The following is a 20,919-nucleotide window of genomic DNA, read 5'->3' as shown; positions in this document are numbered from 1 at the left end:
GGCCAAGGTCAGCGACATCCCGTCCCCTTCACTCCGCCCCTGGCTCCTGACCCATCCATCATTCTGTGTCTCACCTAGAGCTTCTATCTGTCCTCTGTCTCCTTTCCTTCAGCTTACTATGTTTGAATCTTCTGGTCCTAAAACAGAAAGAGCCATCAAACCAGCCAAACATACAAATAAAACCTCCCCCCTCAGTTCTTCACCCTACTCCCAAACAGGTCCCATTTCCTTTCCCTCTTCTTAAAAGTCAGACTTCTTGAAAGGACAGTCCACACCTACTGGGGCTACCTGGTCAACTTCCGTTTACTTCTCAACTCTTTAGTGGTCTGTGTTTTTTCCTTTCACACTACAGAGACTGCTTCCTCAGGAGTCCTCTTAAATTCTAACCCTCAGTTTTTATCCTGCTTGACCTCTAGCATCTGGCACAGTTGACCAGTCACAGACTAGTAGCATTTTTACTGGGGTCACTATTCCCTGCCAGCTCTCTTCTTTTTCTTCTCTCTTCCCCCTTACTTCTCATTGTTGAAATCTGTTTCTCCCTCTGTGTGTTTTCCTCTCTCTGGGTTAATGGTTTCATCATCCATCCAGACTTTGTGATGGTTAATTTTATGTGTCACCTTGACTGGATCGTGGGATGCCTAGATGTCTGGGTAAGCATTATTTCTGGGTGTGTCTTTGAGGGTGTTTCCAGAAGAGACAGCATTTGAATTGGTGGGCTGAGTGGCATGCATTACCCTCCCCGGTGTGGGTGGGCACCATCCGATCTGTTGAAGATCTGACTAGAACTAAAGGGTGAAATAAGGGAGGATTTGCCCTCTCTGCTTGACCGCTTGAGTTGGAACATTGATCTCTTCTGGGCCTCAGCTATAATTAAATTATCTTATTAATTCTAATTATCTTTAGTTGCTTTCTTTGAGTCTTGTTAGTTTATGATCACCTGGAAATAATGTTAATTTTTGTGTCCTTTTGGATAATTATTTCTATTCTGAGAATTTTATAAAGACTTAGTGTTGAAATTTATGAATGCATTTCATTATCTATTTAAGCTATCAAGTTTTTCTAGACAAACTTATTTAATGTTTTAAAATCAATATATATTTATTTATTTTAAGAGATTTTATTTATTTACCTGAGAGAGAGCGAGCGAGAGAGAGAGAGAGCGCGCACATGTGCGCGCATTAGTGGGGGGGGCGGGGCAGCAGAGGGAGAGGGGGAAGCAGGCTCTCTGCTGAGCAGGGAGCCCAATGTGGGGCTCAGATCCCAGGATCCCAGGACCATGACCCGAGCTGAAGGCAGACGCTTAACCAGCTGAGCCACCCAGGTGCCCCTAAAATAAATAATTTAAATACTAAATGAGTTTTATTCTTGGGTCAATATTTCTTGACCCAAGAAATGAAGGATTATTCTTTTAATTTAGTACCAGATTTGAATGGCTGAATTTACTCAGAATTTTTGCATCTATATTTATAAGTGAGATTTGCTGTGTGTGTGTGTGTGTGCATGCGTGTGTGTGTGTGTGCTTACGTGCATGTACGTTCTGGTGTTGACAGCAGAGGTGGCTTGGGACGGTGTGTGTGTATGCTTTGTTAGGCGATGTTAACTTCATAAAATGGTTGCGGCTGGCTGTTCATTTATTTCTATGCTTTGAAATAGTTTATATAATGTGGGGATTATCTGTTCCCTAAAAACTTGAAAGATTTCACTGGAAATCTTTTTTGAACCATCTGGTTCAAATAATTTCCTGGAAGCAATTCTCTGACTCTTTTCTCAGCTTCTTTCATATTTACTATTATATTTCAGTTTTCTAGTCTTCTGAGTCAACTCTGGCAATACGTCCATGTTGGTGAGATTTCAAAGCATCCATTTCACCAAGATTGAACATTTTACTAATAAAATTTCATATAGTATGTTAAAAGAAGAATTCTCTTTATTGTTTATTGTACCACATTTCTTATTTCTGATTTCATTCCTGTCTTCCTTCTCTTTTCAATTTAAAAGTTTTTTTTTAAATTAACTTTTTTTAAGCACAGTTTTAGATTTACAGAGAAATTAGGACAATAGTGTAGTGATTTCCCGTATATCTGCAACCAGTTTCCCCTATTATTAGTATAGTATGATACATTTGTTAAAATTAATGAACTGATATTAATACATTATTATTATTATTTTTAAAGATTTTATTTATCCATTTGACAGAGGGAGACAGAGAGAGAGAGAGAGTAAGCACAAGCAGGGGGAGCGACAGGCAGAGGGAGAGGGAGAAGCCGACTCTCCACTGAGCAGGGAGCCTGATGCAGGACTTGATCCCAGGACTCCGGGATCATGACCTCAGCCGAAGGCAGATGCTTAACCGACTGAGCCACCCAGGCGCCGATTGATACATTAATATTAACTAAAGCCTACACTTTCTTTGGACTTTTAGTTTTTACCCTTTTTTTTTCTGTTCCAGGGTGCCATCCTGGATACCACATTACATTAGTATCTGCCTCCTCATGTCTCCCTAGGCCACTCTTGGCTATGCACGTTCTCAGACTTTTGATGACTTTGGCAGTTATGAGGAGTACTCATTAGGTATCTTGCAGAATGTCCAGCAATTGTGATTTATTCATGTTTTTCTTATGATTTGATGAGGGTTGTATGTTCTTGGGAGGAAGACTACCAAGTTAAAGTGCCATTTCCATTCCATCACATCATACTATGTATGCACATAACTTATCAATATGGATGGCAACATCAATCACCTGGCTGAGGAGGTGTTTGTCAGATTTCTCCACTGTCAAGTTCTTCAATTTTTCCCCTTTTTCATCCTGTCTCTAGAAGGAAGTTACTATGTACAGCCCATCCTTGAAAAGTGGGGAGTTAAGGCTTCACCTCCTTGAAGGCGGAGTATTTACATAAATTATTTTGAATTATTCTGCATGGGAGATTTGTCTATTCTTCCCATGTGTATGTATGTATGTATGTATGTATGTATGTATGTATGTATGTATTTATTTATTTAGCAGAGAGAGACACAGCCAGAGAGGGAACACAAGCAGGGGGAGTGAGAGAGGGAGAAGCAGGCTTTCCTCTGAGCAGGCGGCCCGATGTGGGGCTCGATCCCAGGACCCTGGGATCATGACCTGAGCCGAAGGCAGACACTTAACGACTGAGCCACCCAGGTGCCCCTCTTCCCATGTATTTATTCAATCATTTTTTATGTCAATATAGACTTGTGGATATTTATTTTATACATTGGATTATAGTAATCTAATATCCCTTTATTTGGCTGCTCAGATTTTTCCAGTTTTGGTCATTGGGAGCTCTTTCAGTTGGCTCCTGTGTCCCCCTTTTTTTGTTTTTTTAAGAAGGGGGCAGAGGTAGAGGGAGCTCGATCTCACAACCCTGAGATCATGATCTGAGCTGATTCTGAAATCAAGAGTTGGATGCTCAACCGACTGAGACACCCAGGGTCCCCCGAGCCACCCAGGGTCCCCTACCCCACCCCTGTGTCCCTTTGATGTACCTCCAACATTGCGAGTTTTGTTTTGTTGTCACTGAGCACTTCCTTACTTTCTGACACTAAAGGATGCACCAGACTCGGCTTGTGTATTTCCTTTTTTTTTTTTTTTTTCCCCCCAGCTTGTATATTTCCTACCTGAGCCCTAGAATCAGTTGTCTCTTCCGGGAGCCCTGGTTCCTCTGATTGGAGAATGATATTAGAAACCAAGATCTGGATGCTAAGTGTGCTTGTTGCTACTGGGGAGTCATTGATTCTAGGCCCTCTAAGGAAGGAATTATTTGTGGGTATCCTAACATGTTATATAATTATCTATAAATATTTCTATGTGTAACCATCTGTATCTATATTAAGCTAAACGTGGATTCATACTGATGTCTCCAATTTTATGCTGTTATCACATGAATCATTCTAACCTTTTCCCCTTGCTTATTTGTAACCCACACTCCAACAGTGAGAAACCTGGCGCTCACCATTGGCCTTCTCTTCACTTGTTGCTCAATCCTGCTGTATGTGTAGTGAAACTAAGATTGTTAACCTGTGTTAACTGCTAGAGGAGACAGCTTCGTCACCTGGAGTTCAGTGCTCAGGCGCAGTCTCTACTGTCTTTAGTCTTGCAGACTCCACTCATTTCCACAGATACTTGAGGTGAACACCTTTTTCCTCTCCCGCCCTCAGTGAGATTGTTTCAGACATTTGTAATATGGTTAGATTATTTGGTAACAGGCTGCATTCCATCTTGGGATTCTCTGACATCCCAAATTATATTTTGAAAACTTTCATGCGTCAAGGTTCACTCTTTGTGTTGTGAAGCTCTAGGTTGTCAGAACGCATGGTGTCATGGGACCAGCAGTAGAGTGTCACACAGACTAGTTTTACCGCTGTGAAAAATGCCGTGTGAATTCCCAGTCAACGCTCCCTCCTCCCGCCACACCTCTAGACGCTTCTGATCTTTTAACTGTCTCTATAGTTTGCCTTTTCCAGAATGTTATATAATTGGGACCATATGCTATGTAGCCTTTTCAGATTGGGTTCTTTCACTTAGCAATATGCCTTTAAGATTCATCAGTATCTTTCTGTGGCTTCATAGCTGCTTTCTTTTTGTCACTGAATGATATTTCATTCTATGGATGTACCACAGTTTGTGTATACCTTCAGCTATTGAAAGGTATCTTGACTGCTTCCCGTTTTTGGTGATTATGAATAAAGCTGCTTTAAACATTTTTTGTAGGTTTTTTTGTGGACATAAATTTTCAGTTTACTTAGATAAATATCTAGGAGCAGGATTGCTAGAACATACGGGAAGACTGTTTAACTTTGTAAGAAACTGCCTGTCTTTCAAGTTGGCTGTACCATTTTGTATTCCCACAAGCGAAGAATGAGAGTTCCTGTTGCTTTGCATTCTTGGCAGCAATTGGTATTGTTTTCTGGATTTTAGCCATTCTAATAGGTATACAGTGGTATATTGTTTTAATTTGCATTTGCAATTCCCTAATGGCAAATCATATTGACTATCTTTTCAGGTGCTCATTTGCTCTCTGTATATTTTCTTTAGTGAGTTTTCTGTTCAGATCTCTTGCCCATTTAAAAAAATTGGATTGTTTTCTTACTGTTAAGTTTTAAGTGCTTTGTATATTTTGGATACAAACCCTCTATCAGATATGTGTTTTGTAAGTATTTTCTTCCATCCTGTCGCTTGTCTTTTTGTTCTCTTTACAGTGTCTTTTGTAGAGCAGAAATTTTTAATTTTAATAAAGTTCAGTATATCAGTTTTGTTCTTTCACGGATCATGCTTTTGGTGTATATGAAAACTCATCACCAAACCCCAGAGCACATGGATTTTTCTCCTATGTTTTCTTTTAGAAATTTTATTTTATTTATTTATTTATTTATTTTTAGATTTTATTTATTTATTTGACAGAGAGAGACATAGCGAGAGCAGGAACACAAGCAGGGGGAGTGGGAGAGGGAGAAGCAGGCTTCCCGTGGAGCAGGGAGCCTGATGTGGGACTCGATCCCAGGACCCTGGGATCATGACCTGAGCCGAAGGCAGACGCTTAACGACTGAGCCACCCAGGCGCCCTCTTTTAGAAATTTTATAGTTTTGCATTTTACATTTAGTTGAATTAGTATTTGTGAAAAGTGTAAGGTCTCTGTCTAGATTTGCCTCCCTCTCTCCCTCCCTCCCTTCCTTTCTTTTTTTGCATATGGACATCCAGTTATTCCAGTACCATATTAAAGAGATCATCCTCTCTCCACTGAATTGCCTTTGCTCTTTTTTAAAAAAAGAGTTAATTTATTTATTTGACAGAGAGAGAGAGAGAGAGACACAGCGAGAGAGGGAACACAAGCAGGGGGAGTGGGAGAGGGAGAAGCAGGCTCCTTGCTGAGCAAGGAGCCTGACGCGGGGCTTGATCCCAGGACCCTGGGATCATGATCTGAGCTGAAGGCAGATGCCCAATGACTGAGCCACCCAGGGCCCTGTGCCTTTGCTCTTTTCTTAAAGATCAGTTCACTGTATTTTTGTGGATCTATTTCTGAACTCTCTATTCGGTTCCAGTGATCTGTGTGTTCTTTCACAAAAACATGTTATCTTGATTACAATTAGTGTTTTTTTTTTTTTAATTACACTTGTACATTTTTCTTTTTATACCTTCAAGAGCCAGTTTTGAATTTCTTTTCCTTTTTTTTTTTAAAGATTTTATTTATTTATTTGAGAGAGAGAGAATGAGAGACAGAGAGCACGAGAGGGAAGAGGGTCAGAGGGAGAAGCAGACTCCCTGCCGAGCAGGGAGCCCGATGCGGGACTCGATCCCGGGACTTCAGGATCATGACCTGAGCCGAAGGCAGTCGCTTAACCAACTGAGCCACCCAGGTGCCCGAGCCAGTTTTGAATTTCTTTGCTCATTCTAGCTTGTTTCTTTATTATTTCTTTTCTTCTTCTTTTTTCAAAAGATTTTATTTATTTATTAGACAGAGAGAGACATAGCGAGAGAGGGAACACAAGCAGGGGGAGCAGCAGGTAGAGGGAGAGGGAGAAGCAGACTTCCTGCTGAGCAGAGAGCCAAGTGTGGGACTCGATCCCAGGACCCTGGGATCATGACCTGAGCCGAAGGCAGATGCTTAACAACAGAGCTACCCAGGTACCCCATTACTTTTTTTCTTGACCTTGTTATTGTTTTCTGTAGCTTCTTCAGTTACATTAGTTAAGCTCATTTCATTTTCTCTTAAAATATGTATATTAGTCTTCTAGGACTGCCATAAAAAAAAAATACCACAGGTTGGGTGGCTTAACCAGCAGAAATTTATTTTCTCACAGCTCTGGAGGTTTGAAGTCCAAGATCAAGGTGCTGGAAAATTCATTTTTCGGTGAGGTCTTTCTTCCCAGCTTGCAGATGTCCACCTTCTCCATGTCCTCATGACCTTTTCTCTGTGCCAAGGGAAGTGGGGAAAGGGATAAAGAGATCTCTGGTGTCCTTTCCTCTTCTTATAAGGCAGTAAATTCTATTAGACTAGGGTCGGACTCAGTGACCTTATTTAGCTTTAACTACCTCCTTAAAGGCCTTGTCTTTGAACACAGGCACACTGGAGGTTAGGGCTTCAACATGCACGTTTTGGAGGGATACAGTTTGGTCTATAACAATATGATAAAAGCATCATTGCTATGAATTTATTTCTGAATATAGCTTTATCTCTAAAGTGCGTACTTTAGTACATGGTGTTACCACTATTCTCTACACATGTTATTGTATACTTCTTTCCTTATTGATCTAATAGTTAATTGGAAAATCATGGTGACTTTCCCTTGTTCTCCAGAATTTTTTATAAGCCCTATATTTTAAAAGCTAATACAGAAATTTATAATATTGCTTTGATATTTTGAATTTATTGAAATTAGTCTAATAGAATGGTTTTCAATTCTAGGGGACATTTGGATATGTGCATTTTTGGTTGGCATCATGATGTGCAGTGGGGGAAGGCTTCATGTAGTTCACAGGGGTGAGAACTTTTAGATCTCCATGCTATAGGCCAGCCATGAGGAACTGTGGTGTGTGTGTGTGAGAGAGAAAGATTGAGAGAGCAGGGGATGAATTTCAGGCCCTGTCTCTAAACATGGCACGCTGCCATTGCTTTGCTGCTATCAGTAAGTTGTGGAGCACTGTGTGTGGAGTCTCCTTGCAGGGTTGCAGGTGTGCAGTGAGGCAGAGCCCACTCTGCTCTGGGTTTCCTCCTTTTCTTTGGGGATCTCAGTCCACTTTCAGGATTTCAACTATCTCCAAGGGAACGCTTACTAGGGAGCAGCCTCACACTTGTGTCTACTCTAAACTCATTTCCTCTAATGCTCTTCTAGATCCTTCTCCACTGCCTTGGATGGGGCTTTAATTTCTTCCTTAGGTGGCATGAAACAACTTAAATCCCATCCTGCAATTTTTCTCTTTTAAGACTCTTATTTAGAATGTGCTTAGTCCTTCAAACTCTGACTCATGATCTCTGAAGGGAGATTTTTTTGCCCCCACATAAATATTTGTAGTGAGGAGAGGCATCTTTTAAAATTTCCTATTAAATTTAATTTTGGTTATAATTTCAGACTTAAAGTCTCAAGAAAAGCTCAAAGAATTTTCAAAAACCCTTTATCCAGATTCTCCAAGTGTTAACATATTACCACATCCTCCTATGTCTCTGTCTCTGTCTAGATGTGTCTCCCCTCTGTCTTCCTCTTCACACAAGGACACGGGCTTGTGTGCACACACACAAGTCAAGAAATTAGCACTGATTCAATACTATTGTCCAATCTACAGACTTTCTTCATATTTTGCCAATTGTCCCACTAAAATCCTTTCTAACCAAAGAAAATCCCTTATCACGTATTGCGCTTAGTTGTCATGTCTCTTTAGTCGTTCTTTGTGTTTTATGACATTGGCATTTTCGAAGACTCTAGGCTTGATATTTTGTAGACTGTTCCCCCGTCTGGGTTTGTTTCTATTTCCACAAAATTAGGTTCAGGTTATGCATTTTTGGCAGGACTCCCACTGTGTCCTCAATGGATCCTATCAGAAAGGGTGTGATGTAAAAATTGTCACATAACTGGTGAGGTGAACCTTGATCACTTGGTTAAGGTGGTGTCTGCCAGGTTTCTCCCTGTAAAGGTACTGGTTTTCCTTTTGTACTGAGTAAGTCATCTTTCAGGGAGATACTCTGAAGCTATTGTGTCATTCTTCAAACTTTCATCCACGACATTTACCATCCATTGGTGATTCTTACCTGAATCAGTTATTATTATGATGGTTACCCAATGACTATTTTCTAATTTCATTACTTCTTCTATAGTAATTCCTTTTTTTTTTTTATTGTAAGGAAGAGTTTTCTAAAGCAGGACTTTGGAAATTCAGAAAATGTTTTTTATTTTTTCTCTTGAGGAGTTAAGCTCCTGAAATTGAATAACTGACTTTCAAAACTGTTGTCTTTTTTTTAAAGATTTTATTTATTTGAAAGAGAGAGAGATCACAAGTAGGCAGAGTGACAGGCAGAGGGAGAGGGAGAAGCAGACTCCCTGCTGAGCAGAGAGCCTAATTTGGGACTTGATCTGAGGACCCTGGGATCATGACCTGAGCCGAAGGCAGACGCTTAACCGACTGAGCCACCCAGGTACCCCAGAACTGTTGTCTTTTAAGCTCAAAGCTGAGCTATGAGGCCTTTGCTCTAGGCTGTACTCACCTTCTGTCTGAGGTATTGAGTGTACAGAATACCACTGAGACCATTGTTGAAGAGCCACAGGATCACAAGAATCATTTTAGCCTGGGAAAAGCCCTTAGGTTAAAATTATTTCCAAATATCACCTTGCTGTAGCAGTTTTTAGTACTGCAAGTTCTCGTATTTTTGTGTCTTTCTAGGTGCTTCGGTATAAAAGTGAGTGAAACTGCTATTAAAAAGGAACTATGGGAGGGCGCCTGGGTGGCTCAGATGGTTAGGCATCTGCCTTCATCTCAGGTCATGATCCCGGGGTCTTGGGATCGTGTCCCGCATCGGGCTCCCTGCTCCTTGGGAGCCTGCTTCTCCCTCTGCTTCTCTCCCTCTCTCTTTCCCTGTGTCTCTCATAAATAAATAAATAAAATATTTAAAAAAAATAATTAAAAAAAGGAACTATGGGATCAAAAATAAATATATTACCACTCGAAAAGGACTTTAAACCTTTCTGCATTTTACACAAAAGTGGCTTACCCCTCTTCCACCCAAGGTTTACACCACTGATCTGCTAGATTAACTCATCAAAGATCATGTGGGATTAACATTGTAATGTCAATCCCAATGATGCTCCATTGTTTTGAATTCTAAATTAGGGAATTGGAATCAGTACATTTCTTTTTACCCTCAGACATTGTATGTTTTGAATTGGGTGATATTTGTGTGTTGGGGTGAATGTATCTCCTGCCAACTTCCTTTGCCTGTATCATCTCTAAGAGGGTGCTTGAACCAGGTTTGTTTCAGAGATAGGTGGTGGATACTATAATATCCCCAGGCTTGTCATGTTTCTGAAGCAAAAACAGTTCTGGGCCACAACCTGGCAGAGTCTCTCATGTTAAGTCGTGGAGACTTAAAAGAAAAGGTTACTTGCTTATGTTAGCAGTTTCTTACAGATACACAGTGTCTACATTAGCTAAAAGGAGAAAATAAAATAAATTACATTGAAACAAGAAGAGTTGAAAAAAACGCAATTTCCTAATTTCTTTATGGGTATTAGCCCAAGAGCATAAATCCCAGAGCTATCCCAAAGAAAGAAAGCTAACTGGTAAGAGTGTCCTGGTTTTCTCTTTCAGACACATGCTTTTATCTTAATGACCATATATCTGAAATCTATTTGGGGATCCAAAAGAAAAAAAAACCCCACGAAGTTATTCAGTGTGCATATTACTCTATATTATGAATGTTGGAATTTGGATACATTAACTCCAGAGAGTTAATGTGATATGTTAGCACACACTTGTACATCCTCTTTGCATAGAAGTCCTAGGGAAATGCTTCTTGACTATCTTGATTTTCTGCTGTTTGTTTCAGTGCCTAATGTGTATAAAGATGATTATCATTTCTACCTGGAAGTGACATCTTAAGAAATGTGTATATAGAGGGGATTGAGGAATATTGCAGAGGATGTTAGGTCTTCCTTTTAAACAACTGTTCATGTAGGCAATTTCTTACTTATTTTGTGTATTGAACGAGTGATTTTTTAAATCAGTAGATCCTTCTCGATATGAGCATGAAGACACCTTTTTCTCAGTGTTTCACACTCAAGTCCCTCCAGAAGAATATGAAAACCGTATACAGAATGTTAATCAAGGTATGTTTCGATTTGTGTGATTTTGCATATTGTCACAAGAAAATACTAGCTATACACAGAAATATTCACAGATGAAATAATTTGATGTGATTTAATCCAGAGGTAGGTGAAAGTAGGTTGAGGTTCTAGATGAAACAAGATTGGTCACAAGTTAATCATTGTTGAAGTTAGTTGTTGAGGGTTTATGATACCATTCTTTCTACCTTTGGATATTTAAATTTTATGTAATAAAGAGTTAAAGAAAAGCTGGTTTCAAGTAATAGAAAACTAGCTTAAGCAAAAAAGAAAATTTATGAAATTAATCCTGGAGGTAGATAGCTTTTTTTATTCCCAAGAGCAAATTCCGTGGTTAGTCATTGAGAGGGAGACTCAATTTCAAAATTGCAGAGAAGACAACAACTGATCCAGCTTGGGTTAGGTGCCTGCCACTGGTCCAACCAACTCATCCAACCCAGCAAGGGTTGGGGTTAATACAGGAACATGGCAACTTCTACTGTTGGTCACCACCAGGGTGGAGAGGAGAAGACATTTCTAGTGAGATAGTTCTGACCAGACAACCCAATGTTTTCCACTACAATTTAAGAGACTATTATAAATGTAGACATGAATGCATTTAATTTGAGTTATTTTAATGTTGTATTATTTAGGAGTATATGAAACTTAAACTGAATGAGTAAACCTCATATTTCAACTTAAAAGACTATATACAACTTGGATTATGGGAAAAAGTTGCATATTTTATATCTAAGGAGGCCACTCACCAAAAAAAACCCCTTATACTTTACTGGTAGTTGATTAAAAAACGTTATTGATCGGACACCTGAGTGGCTCAGATGGTTAGGTATCTGCCTTTGGCTCAGGTCATGATCCTGGGGTCCTGGGATTGAGTCCCTCATCGGGCTCCCTGCTCCTTGAGAGCCTACTTCTCCCTCTGCTTCTCTCTCTCTCTCATGAATAAATAAATAAAATCTTTAAAAAAAAATGGGGCGCCTGAGTGGCTCAGTTGGTTAAGCGTCTGCCTTTGGCTCAGGTCATGATCCCCGGGGTCCTGGGATCGAGTTCCACATCAGGCTCCCTGCTCCTTGGGGAGCCTGCTTCTCCCTCTGTCTCTGCCTCTCTCTCTGTGTGTCTCTCATGAATAAATAAATAAAATCTTTCAAAAAAAAGTTATTGATCAAATAAATAAAATCCCGATGATAAAATACAGATTGATTTGCCTAGAAACTTGTAACTTAAATTTGAGTGAAACTTCATTCTTACTCAAATTTATTTTTGTTTGAAAAGAATTTAAATCCAGAGATCTTGCCCTTTTCCTGGTCCTTTCCAGCTTTTGTTATCAAAATATATTCTTTAATTATTAAATTTGTATTGAATCTTTGATAACTAGCTATAAATATACCAACTGACTAGCTCCCTTAATCCTTCTTATTGACATACCCTCTTTTATAAGACAAAGATAACTTTTAAGTAAACCTTGTCTGGATTGAGCTACTGGCTAGTGTTTTTCCCTTTTGGATTTTAATGTGGTAATTTATCCTCTCTTGTAGGGTGGACTCCATTTGTTGTTTAAGAAGGCTCTTCTTTATGCCTGTTTTTAGAGCTTTAAAGAAGCGATCACATGATCTTGTTTTAAATGCTTTAAACGTGACCACAGTGAAAACAAGATCTATAATAAAGGGAATAAGAGTCCATAAGTATTTTTCTTACCCTTGTTCTGAGCACCCAGGGTCTGAACACCTCAGAAGTTGACTCAGGCCTCTTTTCCAAGGTTGAGAAAAATGACAAACTAAGATGAGCTCTCAGGGTTTGTGCAGATGGGATGTCGGACATCCAGGACCCTTGTGCCCAGACTTTGCTTAAAAGATAGGTGTGAACAAAAAGTTACTGTTCAGAGAGGGTGATGGCATAGTAATAGAATAGCAGGAAATGACTCTAGGGAAGACTTGTTTCATATAAAAACTGAGATAAAATATATTAATTAGCTTCATTGGAGTATAGTTGACACACGTTACACTAATTTCAGGTTACAACATAGTGACTCAACAAGTTTACACTGTAATCTGTGCTCACCACAAGTGTAGCTCCCCTCTGTCACCATGCGACACTATTATGATACCACTGACTATATTCCTTATGCCGTGCCTTTCATCCCCGTGACTTATTCATTCCCTAACTGGAAGCCTGGGTGTGCCATTCCCCTTCACCCATTTAGCCCATCTCCTCAAACTTCTCCCCTCTGGCAACCATTGTTTTGCTCTCTGTATTTATAGGTATGATTCTTTTTTTTTATTATTATGTTATGTTAATCACCATACATTACATCATTAGTTTTTGATGTAGTGTTCCATGATTCACTGTTTGTGTGTAACACCCAGTGCTCCATGCAGAACGTGCCCTCCTTAATACCCATCACCGGGCTAACCCATCCTCTCACCCTTCTGCCTTTTGTTTCCTTATTTGTCCATTTGTTTTGCTTTTTAGATTCCACCTATGAGTGAAATCATATGGTAATTGTCTTCCTCAGTCTGACTCATTTCACTGAGCATAATACCCTCTAGGTTTATCCATATTGTCACAAATGGCAAGATCTTTCCCTTTTTTATGGCTGAGTAATATTCTAGTGTCTGTGTGCGTATGTGTGTGTGTGTGTGTATCACATCTTTTTCCGTAAGAGTAAATTTCCATATATATTAGATTTCTGGATTTGGAATTTAGAAGTTATTCTATATGTGTTTTATTTCTTATATATTTTAATGCATGCTTATATATTTTAATGTTTGCTTTCTTTTTTTTTTTTTAAAGATTTTATTTATTTATTTGACAGAGAGAGACACAGCGAGAGAGGGAACACAAGCAGGGGGAGTGGGAGAGGGAGAAGCAGGCTTCCCGCCGAGCAGGGAGCCCGACGCGGGGCTCGATCCCAGGACCCTGGGAACATGACCTGAGCCGAAGACAGACGCCCAACGACTGAGCCACCCAGGCACCCCTGTTTGTTTTATTTCTTATATATTTAATGTGTATATATATATATATATATATTAATGTATGCTTAAATTTAAAATTTTAGCATAATGGACAATTATAATTATGAAAAACTTTGAACTTTTTTAATATTAGATTTTACCTACAATGTGGGAGGAAACGAATCATTGATCAAAGCAGAAAAGAAACCTTTTTCAAATACAGAAAAGACTGAGCTCAGGGGTAAACACAGCCAGGATTTTATTAAGCGAAACATTGAGGTATGTACTTAGAAATTTAGAAATCAGAATATGGGATTAAATGAGTTATGAAAATGAAAATAGTTGTGTTCAAGGTCTTTAAACATTTTTTTGATCATGATACATGTATATGTAATTGAAATAGTATATATAACTGAAAGAAAAGTTTTATGGACCAGTACCTAACTTCGCTATTTTTTATTACATCCTATCTTATTCTACCCCTTCTAAAAAAGCTGGCTGCAATTCAGTATGTTTATTTCACTGCCCAGAAATGAATCTGGTTCCTGCAGTTTGAAACACATTTATTTAGATAATAGCTTTAGACAATGTTTCCCAGATTTTAAATTGCGTATTAGTAAAATTGGCTTTTTAAAGTCATGAGACTGAGTTTATAGCTGGTGCATTTAGAAATTTTCATGGAATATTCTCCTGGCAGAGCTGGAGAGGCCAACGGGTTGTCTGCCCCTTGCCCCCTCCAGCTGAGCCTCCAGGAAGCCTGTCACTTGTCACTTGCCTTGATTAGCTCCCTGCTTTGGGGGATCAACCTTGGTCTTTCAGACCCTACAGCCTGACTTGGTATGTCCTTAAGGCAGACTAACCCAGGGCAAAGGGGCTCCTCTATTAGACCAGAATGCTGATTAACTAATTTACAACAAGAAATGTAGGTGCAGTGGACAGAAGGCTTGTGACAAACCACCCGGGCAGTTACTAGATGAGTTACTAGGTAAGTGTGAAGTTATTCACAAGAGGAGAGAGTTAAATAATTCCTCCCACTTCAAGCCTGATGCTCCTTCCACAGTTGGCACGTCATTTCCAGGCAGATTGGATTCATGCCAGAACTGGCCTCTCACTTTTTCTATTCATGTTTCTCTGATCTGAAGGAAACCCTCTCCAACTTGATCTGTCTCTTTGCACTGGCCCATGTTGATTTATTTCATTTTTCCAAGAGCAATAGCGTTTTTCTCATAGCCAGGTTCTTGCTGACACAAACAGCTGCCCCACCGTGACTCTCCCTCTTCCTCTTTTAACAATAGTAGCTGACTCTTTATTCAAAGTCCTGCTATGATAGTATTGAAATTTAAAAGCAAGTTCATTTAGGAGAGAGTGGGACGTCTGGCTTGCAAGTGGGCACCTTCATTTTGGGTGCGATGGAAGAGTGATTTTAAAATGGGTGATGTTGAGAAGGACGAGAAGAGTTTTGTTCCAAAGCGTGCCCAGTGCCATATGGTGGGAAAGGGAGGGAAGCGTGAGACTGGGCCAAATATCCGTGGTCTGTTTGGGTGAAACACAGGGCAGGCCCCTGGATTTTCTTACCTGGATGCCAACAAGAACAAAGGCAGCACTTGGGGAGAGGAGACACCGATGGAGTATTTGGGGAATCCCAAGAAGCACATCCCTGGAACAAAACCGATCTTCACTGGCATTAGGAAGACGGGAAAAGGGCAGACTCGATAGCTTCTAACGCACAACAGTTGGCCACTGCCTTGTTTATTGCAAAACAAGAATGTCTCATGACTTCTTCTATGTGTACCGTATTTAGACTGATCTCATACACCAGAACTCAGATCATGAATGGCTGATGGGATATTTCTTTTGGACAGTCCTGATCGAAATAAGATTGGCTTGTGGTTAAATGCGTATGATCAGCTTTTTCTGAACTTCGATAGTAATTCTGGTTCAGCCAGTGCTGTCACTGTTTTCCCCTTCTAGAAAGATGATTGGAATCGACTGGTAATGTTCAACTTTTCACAGAGATGGTAAATGCCATCTCTAAACCTGGAGGAGATGGGTTTTCTATTGAGATTTATATAACTGTTAGGTTTATTTAAATACTGAGGAAATCCCTTCACTGTCTCACAGAACAGCAAGACTCTGCTGTGTTTCATGTCGTGTTCATTAGCTTGTTAAAGGCAAGGACTCAAGATAAGCTGGCAATGTCCACTTTCTCTTTTTGGTCTTTTTTTTTTTTTTAAAGATTTTATTTATTTGAGAGAGAGAGAGAACACAAGCGGGGTGAGGGGCAGAGGGAGAAGCAGACCCCCTGCTGAGCAGGGAGCCTGATGTGAGGCTCGATCCCGGGACTCCAGGATCATGACCTGAGCCGAAGGCAGACATCCAACCGACTGAGCCACCCAGGCGCCCCTCTCTTTTTGGTCTTAACTCTGCCGATTTAATTAAAATTCCCTGCATCTAAAATGTTGCCTTTTGTTTAATGAAAGGCATTTTCATGTGGTTAATGTATAATATTAAACCAAGAATATTTAACACTTCTCACATTTTATTGATGATCTATAACATCAGATACTTTTAGAATTCAGTGTGACAGGATACAGTAGCAAAACTTGGCTTGTGAATTTTTCACTAAGACGAAGTTATAATTCAGGATTGACTTTTAAACAGCTTTTTGAAAACATAACTGTAGAATTACCACATATGCATGATTGGTAATGTTGCTTTTACCAACTCATTAGAAGGATTAAAGTTGAAGAAATATACCATCAGCACAAATTTGAAAATTATGTGATAAGACTTCAAATAATTAAAAATAAAATCACAGATAAAAAAATAAAAGCAATTTCATTCAGTAGCTCCATGTCACGTAGGAAGTGGCAAGAAGATTCCTTCCAAATACCTCAGCAAATGCATTATTACATTGATAAATATTATATAAAAAGTGGTTTGCAAACTGCCCATGTTTGTTTTATTTTATATTTTATTTTATTTATTTTTTTAAAAGATTTTATTTATTTGAGAGAGAGAGAATGAGAGAGAACACGAGAAGGAAGAGGGTCAGAGGGAGAAGCAGACTCCCCGCTCAGCGGAGAGCCCGATGTGGGACTCGATCCCGGGACTCCAGGATCATGACCTGAGCCGAAGGCAGTCGCTTAACCAACTGAGCCACCCAGATGCCCTTATTTGATATTTAAATAAAATTTTGTTGAAATGGCTAACATGAGGGCCTGCTTATAGTAGGAGTATCTTTACTTGGAGAATGGACCTACAGCAAAAATTTGGCATAAAAGAAAACTACCTCAAAAATGAAAAATGCCTAATCCCACAGATTTTACCTTAGTGTATCTATGCTATAGAAGCCTCAGTTCCCATTTTTATTTTCCTGAACTATGAATTGTCTTGAGTATTTACTATTTTTTTTAATACATTCCATAGTTGGCCAAGGATTCAGGAAAGCCAGTGGTTATGGTTGACAGAGAGACGAAAAGGCTGACTGAACTTTTGAAGGACTTAGATGACAGAGATTTGGGGCTGTCCTGTCCTGAGGTATGTAAGCTTTGATATTCAATGACCTGTACACTTCTTCAACTTCTTTTTTTTTTTTTTTTGTAGCTTCAATTTTTTATTTAAATTCCAGTTAGTTAACACAGTATGTAATATTAGTTTCAGGTATAGGACTTAGTGATTCATCACGTACATATAACACCCAATACTCGGTGCTCATCACAGCATGTGCCCTCCTTAATCCCCATCACCTATTTAAACCATCCCCCCATCAACCCTCAGTTTGTTCTCTGTTGTAAAGAGTCTGTTTTATGGTTTGCCTCTCCCCCCTCATGTTCATTTGTTTTGTTTCTTAAGTTCCACCTATGAGTGAGATCATATGGTATTTGTCTTTTTCTCACTGATTTATTTCACTTAGCATAATACTCTTCAGCCCCGGCCACTGCAAAACATGCCTAATCTTGTCTGATCTTGGAAGCTAAGCAGGGTTGGGCCAGGTTAGTACTTGGATGGGAGACTATACTTCTTACTTTTTTTTTTAAATTAACATATAATGTATTATTTGTTTCAGGGATACAGGTTTGTGATTCATCAGTCTTACACAATTCACAGCACTCACCGTAGCACATACCCTCCCCAATGTCCATCACCCAGCCACCCCATCCCTCCCACCCCCCACCACTCCAGCAACCCTCAGTTTGTTTCCTGAGGTTAAGAGTCTCTTATGGTTTGTTTCCCTCTCTGATTTTGTCTTGTTTCATTTTTCCCTCCCTTCCCCTATGATCCTCTGTTTTGTTTCTCAGATTCCTCATATCAGTGAGATCATATGATAATTGTCTTTCTCTGATTGACTTATTTCACTTAACATAATACCTTCTAGTTCCATCCATGTCGTTGCAAATGGCAAGATTTCATTTTTTTTTTTTTTTTTTTTTTATTTTTTTTTATTTTTTTTTTTTTTAAATATTTTATTTATTTATTTGAGAGAGAGAATGAGAGAGAGCACATGAGAGGAGGGAGGGTCAGAGGGAGAAGCAGACTCCCCGCTGAGCAGGAAGCCCGACGTGGGACTTGATCCCGGGACTCCAGGATCATGACCTGAGCCGAAGGCAGTTGCTTAACCAACTGAGCCACCCAGGCGCCCAAGATTTCATTTTTTGGATGGCTGCATAATATTCCATTGTGAATATATACCACATCTTTATCCATTCTCTGTTTTTTTTTCATTTTATTTTATTATGTTAGTCACCATACATTACATCATTAGTTTTTAAAAAAAATTGTTTATTTTTTAAAATTAATTTTATTTTATTATGTTATGTTAGTCACCATACATTACATCATTATTTTTGATGTAGTGTTCCATGATACATTGTTTGCATTTAACATCCAGTGCTCCATGCAATATGTGCCCTCTTTAATACCCATCACCAGGCTAATCCATCCCCCCACCCCCACCCCAAAACCCTCAGTTTGTTTCTCAGAGTCCATTAGTCTCTCATGGTTCGTCTTCCCCTCCAATTCTCCCTCTTCATTTTCCCCTTCCTACTATCTTCTTTTTCTTCTTTTTTTTTTTTTTTTTTAACATATAATGTATTATTTGTTTCAGAGGTATAGGTCTGTGATTCAACAGTCTTGCACAATTCACAGCGCTCACCATAGCACATACCCTCCCCAATGTCTATCACCCAGCCACCCCATCCCTCCCACCCCCCACCACTCCAGCAACCCTGTTTGTTTCCTGAGATTAAGAGTCTCTTATGGTTTGTCTCCCTCTCTGTTTTCGTCTCGTTTCATTTTTTCCTCCCTTCCCCTATGATCCTCTGTCTTGTTTTCAAATTCCTCATATCAGTGAAATCATATGATACTTGTCTTTCTCTGATTGACTTATTTCGCTTAGCATAATACCCTCTAGTTCCAACCACGTCGTTGCAAATGGCAAGATTTCGTTTTTTGATGGCTGCATGATATTCCATTGTGTATATGTATACCACATCTCCTTTATCCATTCATCTGTTGATTGACATCTTGGCTCTTTCCATAGTTTGGGTATTGTGGACATTGCTGCTATAAACATTGGGGTGCATGTACCCCTTCGGATCACTACATTTGTATCTTTGGGGTAAATACCCAGTAGTGCAATTCCTGGGTCGTAGGGTAGCTCTATTTTCAACGTTTTGAGGAACCTCCATACTGTTTTCCAGAGTGGCTGCACCAGCTTGCATTCCCACCAACAGTGTAGGAGGGTTCCCCTTTCTCTGCATCCTCGCCAACATCTGTCATTTCCTGACTTGTTAATTTTAGCCATTCTGACTGGGGTGAGTTGGTATCTCATTGAGGTTTTGATTTATATTTCCATGATGCCGAGCGATGTTGAGTACACTTTCATGTGTCTGTTGGCCATTTGGATGTCTTCTTTGCAGAAATGTCTGTTCATGTCTTCTGCCCATTTCTTGATTGGATCATTTGTTCTTTGGGTGTTGAGTTTGGTAAGTTCTTTATAGATTTTGGATACTAGCCCTTTATCTGATATGTCATTTGTAAATATCTTCTCCCATTCTGTCAGTTGTCTTTTGGTTTTGTCAACTGTTTCCTTTGCTGTGCAAAAGCTTTTTATCTTGATGAAGTCCCAATAGTTCATTTTTGCCCTGGCTTCCCTTGCCTTTGGCGATGTTCCTAGGAAGAAGTTGCTGCGGCTGAAGTCGAAGAGGTTGCTGCCTGTGTTCTCCTCAAGGATTTTGATAGATTCCTGTCTCACATTTAGGTTTTTCATCCATTTTAAGTCTATTTTTGTGTGTGGTGTAAGGAAATGGTCCAGTGTCATTCTTCTGCATGTGGCTGTCCAATTTTCCCAACACTGTTGAAGAGACTGTCTTTTTCCCATTGAACCTTCTTTCCTGCTTTGTCGAAGATTAGTTGACTGTAGAGTTGAGGATCCATTTCTGGGCTCTCTATTCTGTTCCATTGATCTGTGTGTCTGTTTTTGTGCCAGTACCATACTGTCTTGGTGATGACATCCAGAATTGTGATGCCACCAGCTTTGCTTTTCTTTTTCAACATTCCTCTGGCTATTCGGGGTCTCTAATGGTTCCATACAAATTTTAGGATTATTTGTTCCATTTCTTTGAAAAAAGTGGATGGTATTTTGATAGGGATTGCATTGAATGTGTAGATTGCTCTAGGTAGCATAGACATTTTCACAATATTTGTTCTTCCTTACTTTTTATTTTTTATCATGTTATTGACCCATTTGCACAAATTTGCAGTAAATTTTTAAATTCTGGGACAGTATTTTCTGATTTAAAAAATCCTGTTTTACAAATTTATGTTTATTGAATTTTTCAGATTTATTCTTGGTCAATCTGTTATTGACTCTCGGAGGATTACATCTCTGATGTCACTGTAAGAGTGACTACACATTAGCTATCACAGTAATAACCTCTGTCTGAGATGTAATAGGGCTTAGTCACTGATGACATATAAATGTGTTTCTCTGTGTCCTTTTATTTTGGACATTTCTTATTATCCCTAAGCTGGCTCCAGGATCTTTTGGTGTTGTCTTCAGTAACCCTAAAGAACACCGTCCTGCTCCCACCCTTGAGCATCCAGGTCCCTGAAGAGTCCAA

The 20,919-nt window shown here is 39.5% G+C and overlaps 1 protein-coding gene across 4 annotated transcripts in view; it reads left to right on the top strand.

Moving 5' to 3' along the window:
* FSIP1 (fibrous sheath interacting protein 1) overlaps positions 1-20,919 on the top strand; it is a 209,992-nt gene that overhangs the window by 30,350 nt on the left and 158,723 nt on the right. For 2 of the 4 annotated variants that reach the window (XM_027569377.1, XM_027569378.1), the window contains exons 6-8: positions 10,731-10,832; positions 13,950-14,074; positions 17,225-17,335. In XM_027569377.1, the coding sequence (XP_027425178.1) occupies positions 10,731-10,832; positions 13,950-14,074; positions 17,225-17,335 (338 nt within the window). The remainder of the gene's footprint in view (positions 1-10,730; positions 10,833-13,949; positions 14,075-17,224; positions 17,336-20,919) is intronic. The other 2 variants (XM_027569380.1, XM_027569381.1) reach the window with 2 other exon arrangements.

Source organism: Zalophus californianus, chromosome 6 (assembly GCF_009762305.2).
Source record: "Zalophus californianus isolate mZalCal1 chromosome 6, mZalCal1.pri.v2, whole genome shotgun sequence".
NCBI classification, from domain to species: Eukaryota; Metazoa; Chordata; class Mammalia; order Carnivora; family Otariidae; genus Zalophus; species Zalophus californianus.
Note: the sequence above shows the minus strand (reverse complement) of the source record. Positions and strands in the feature narration are given on the sequence as shown.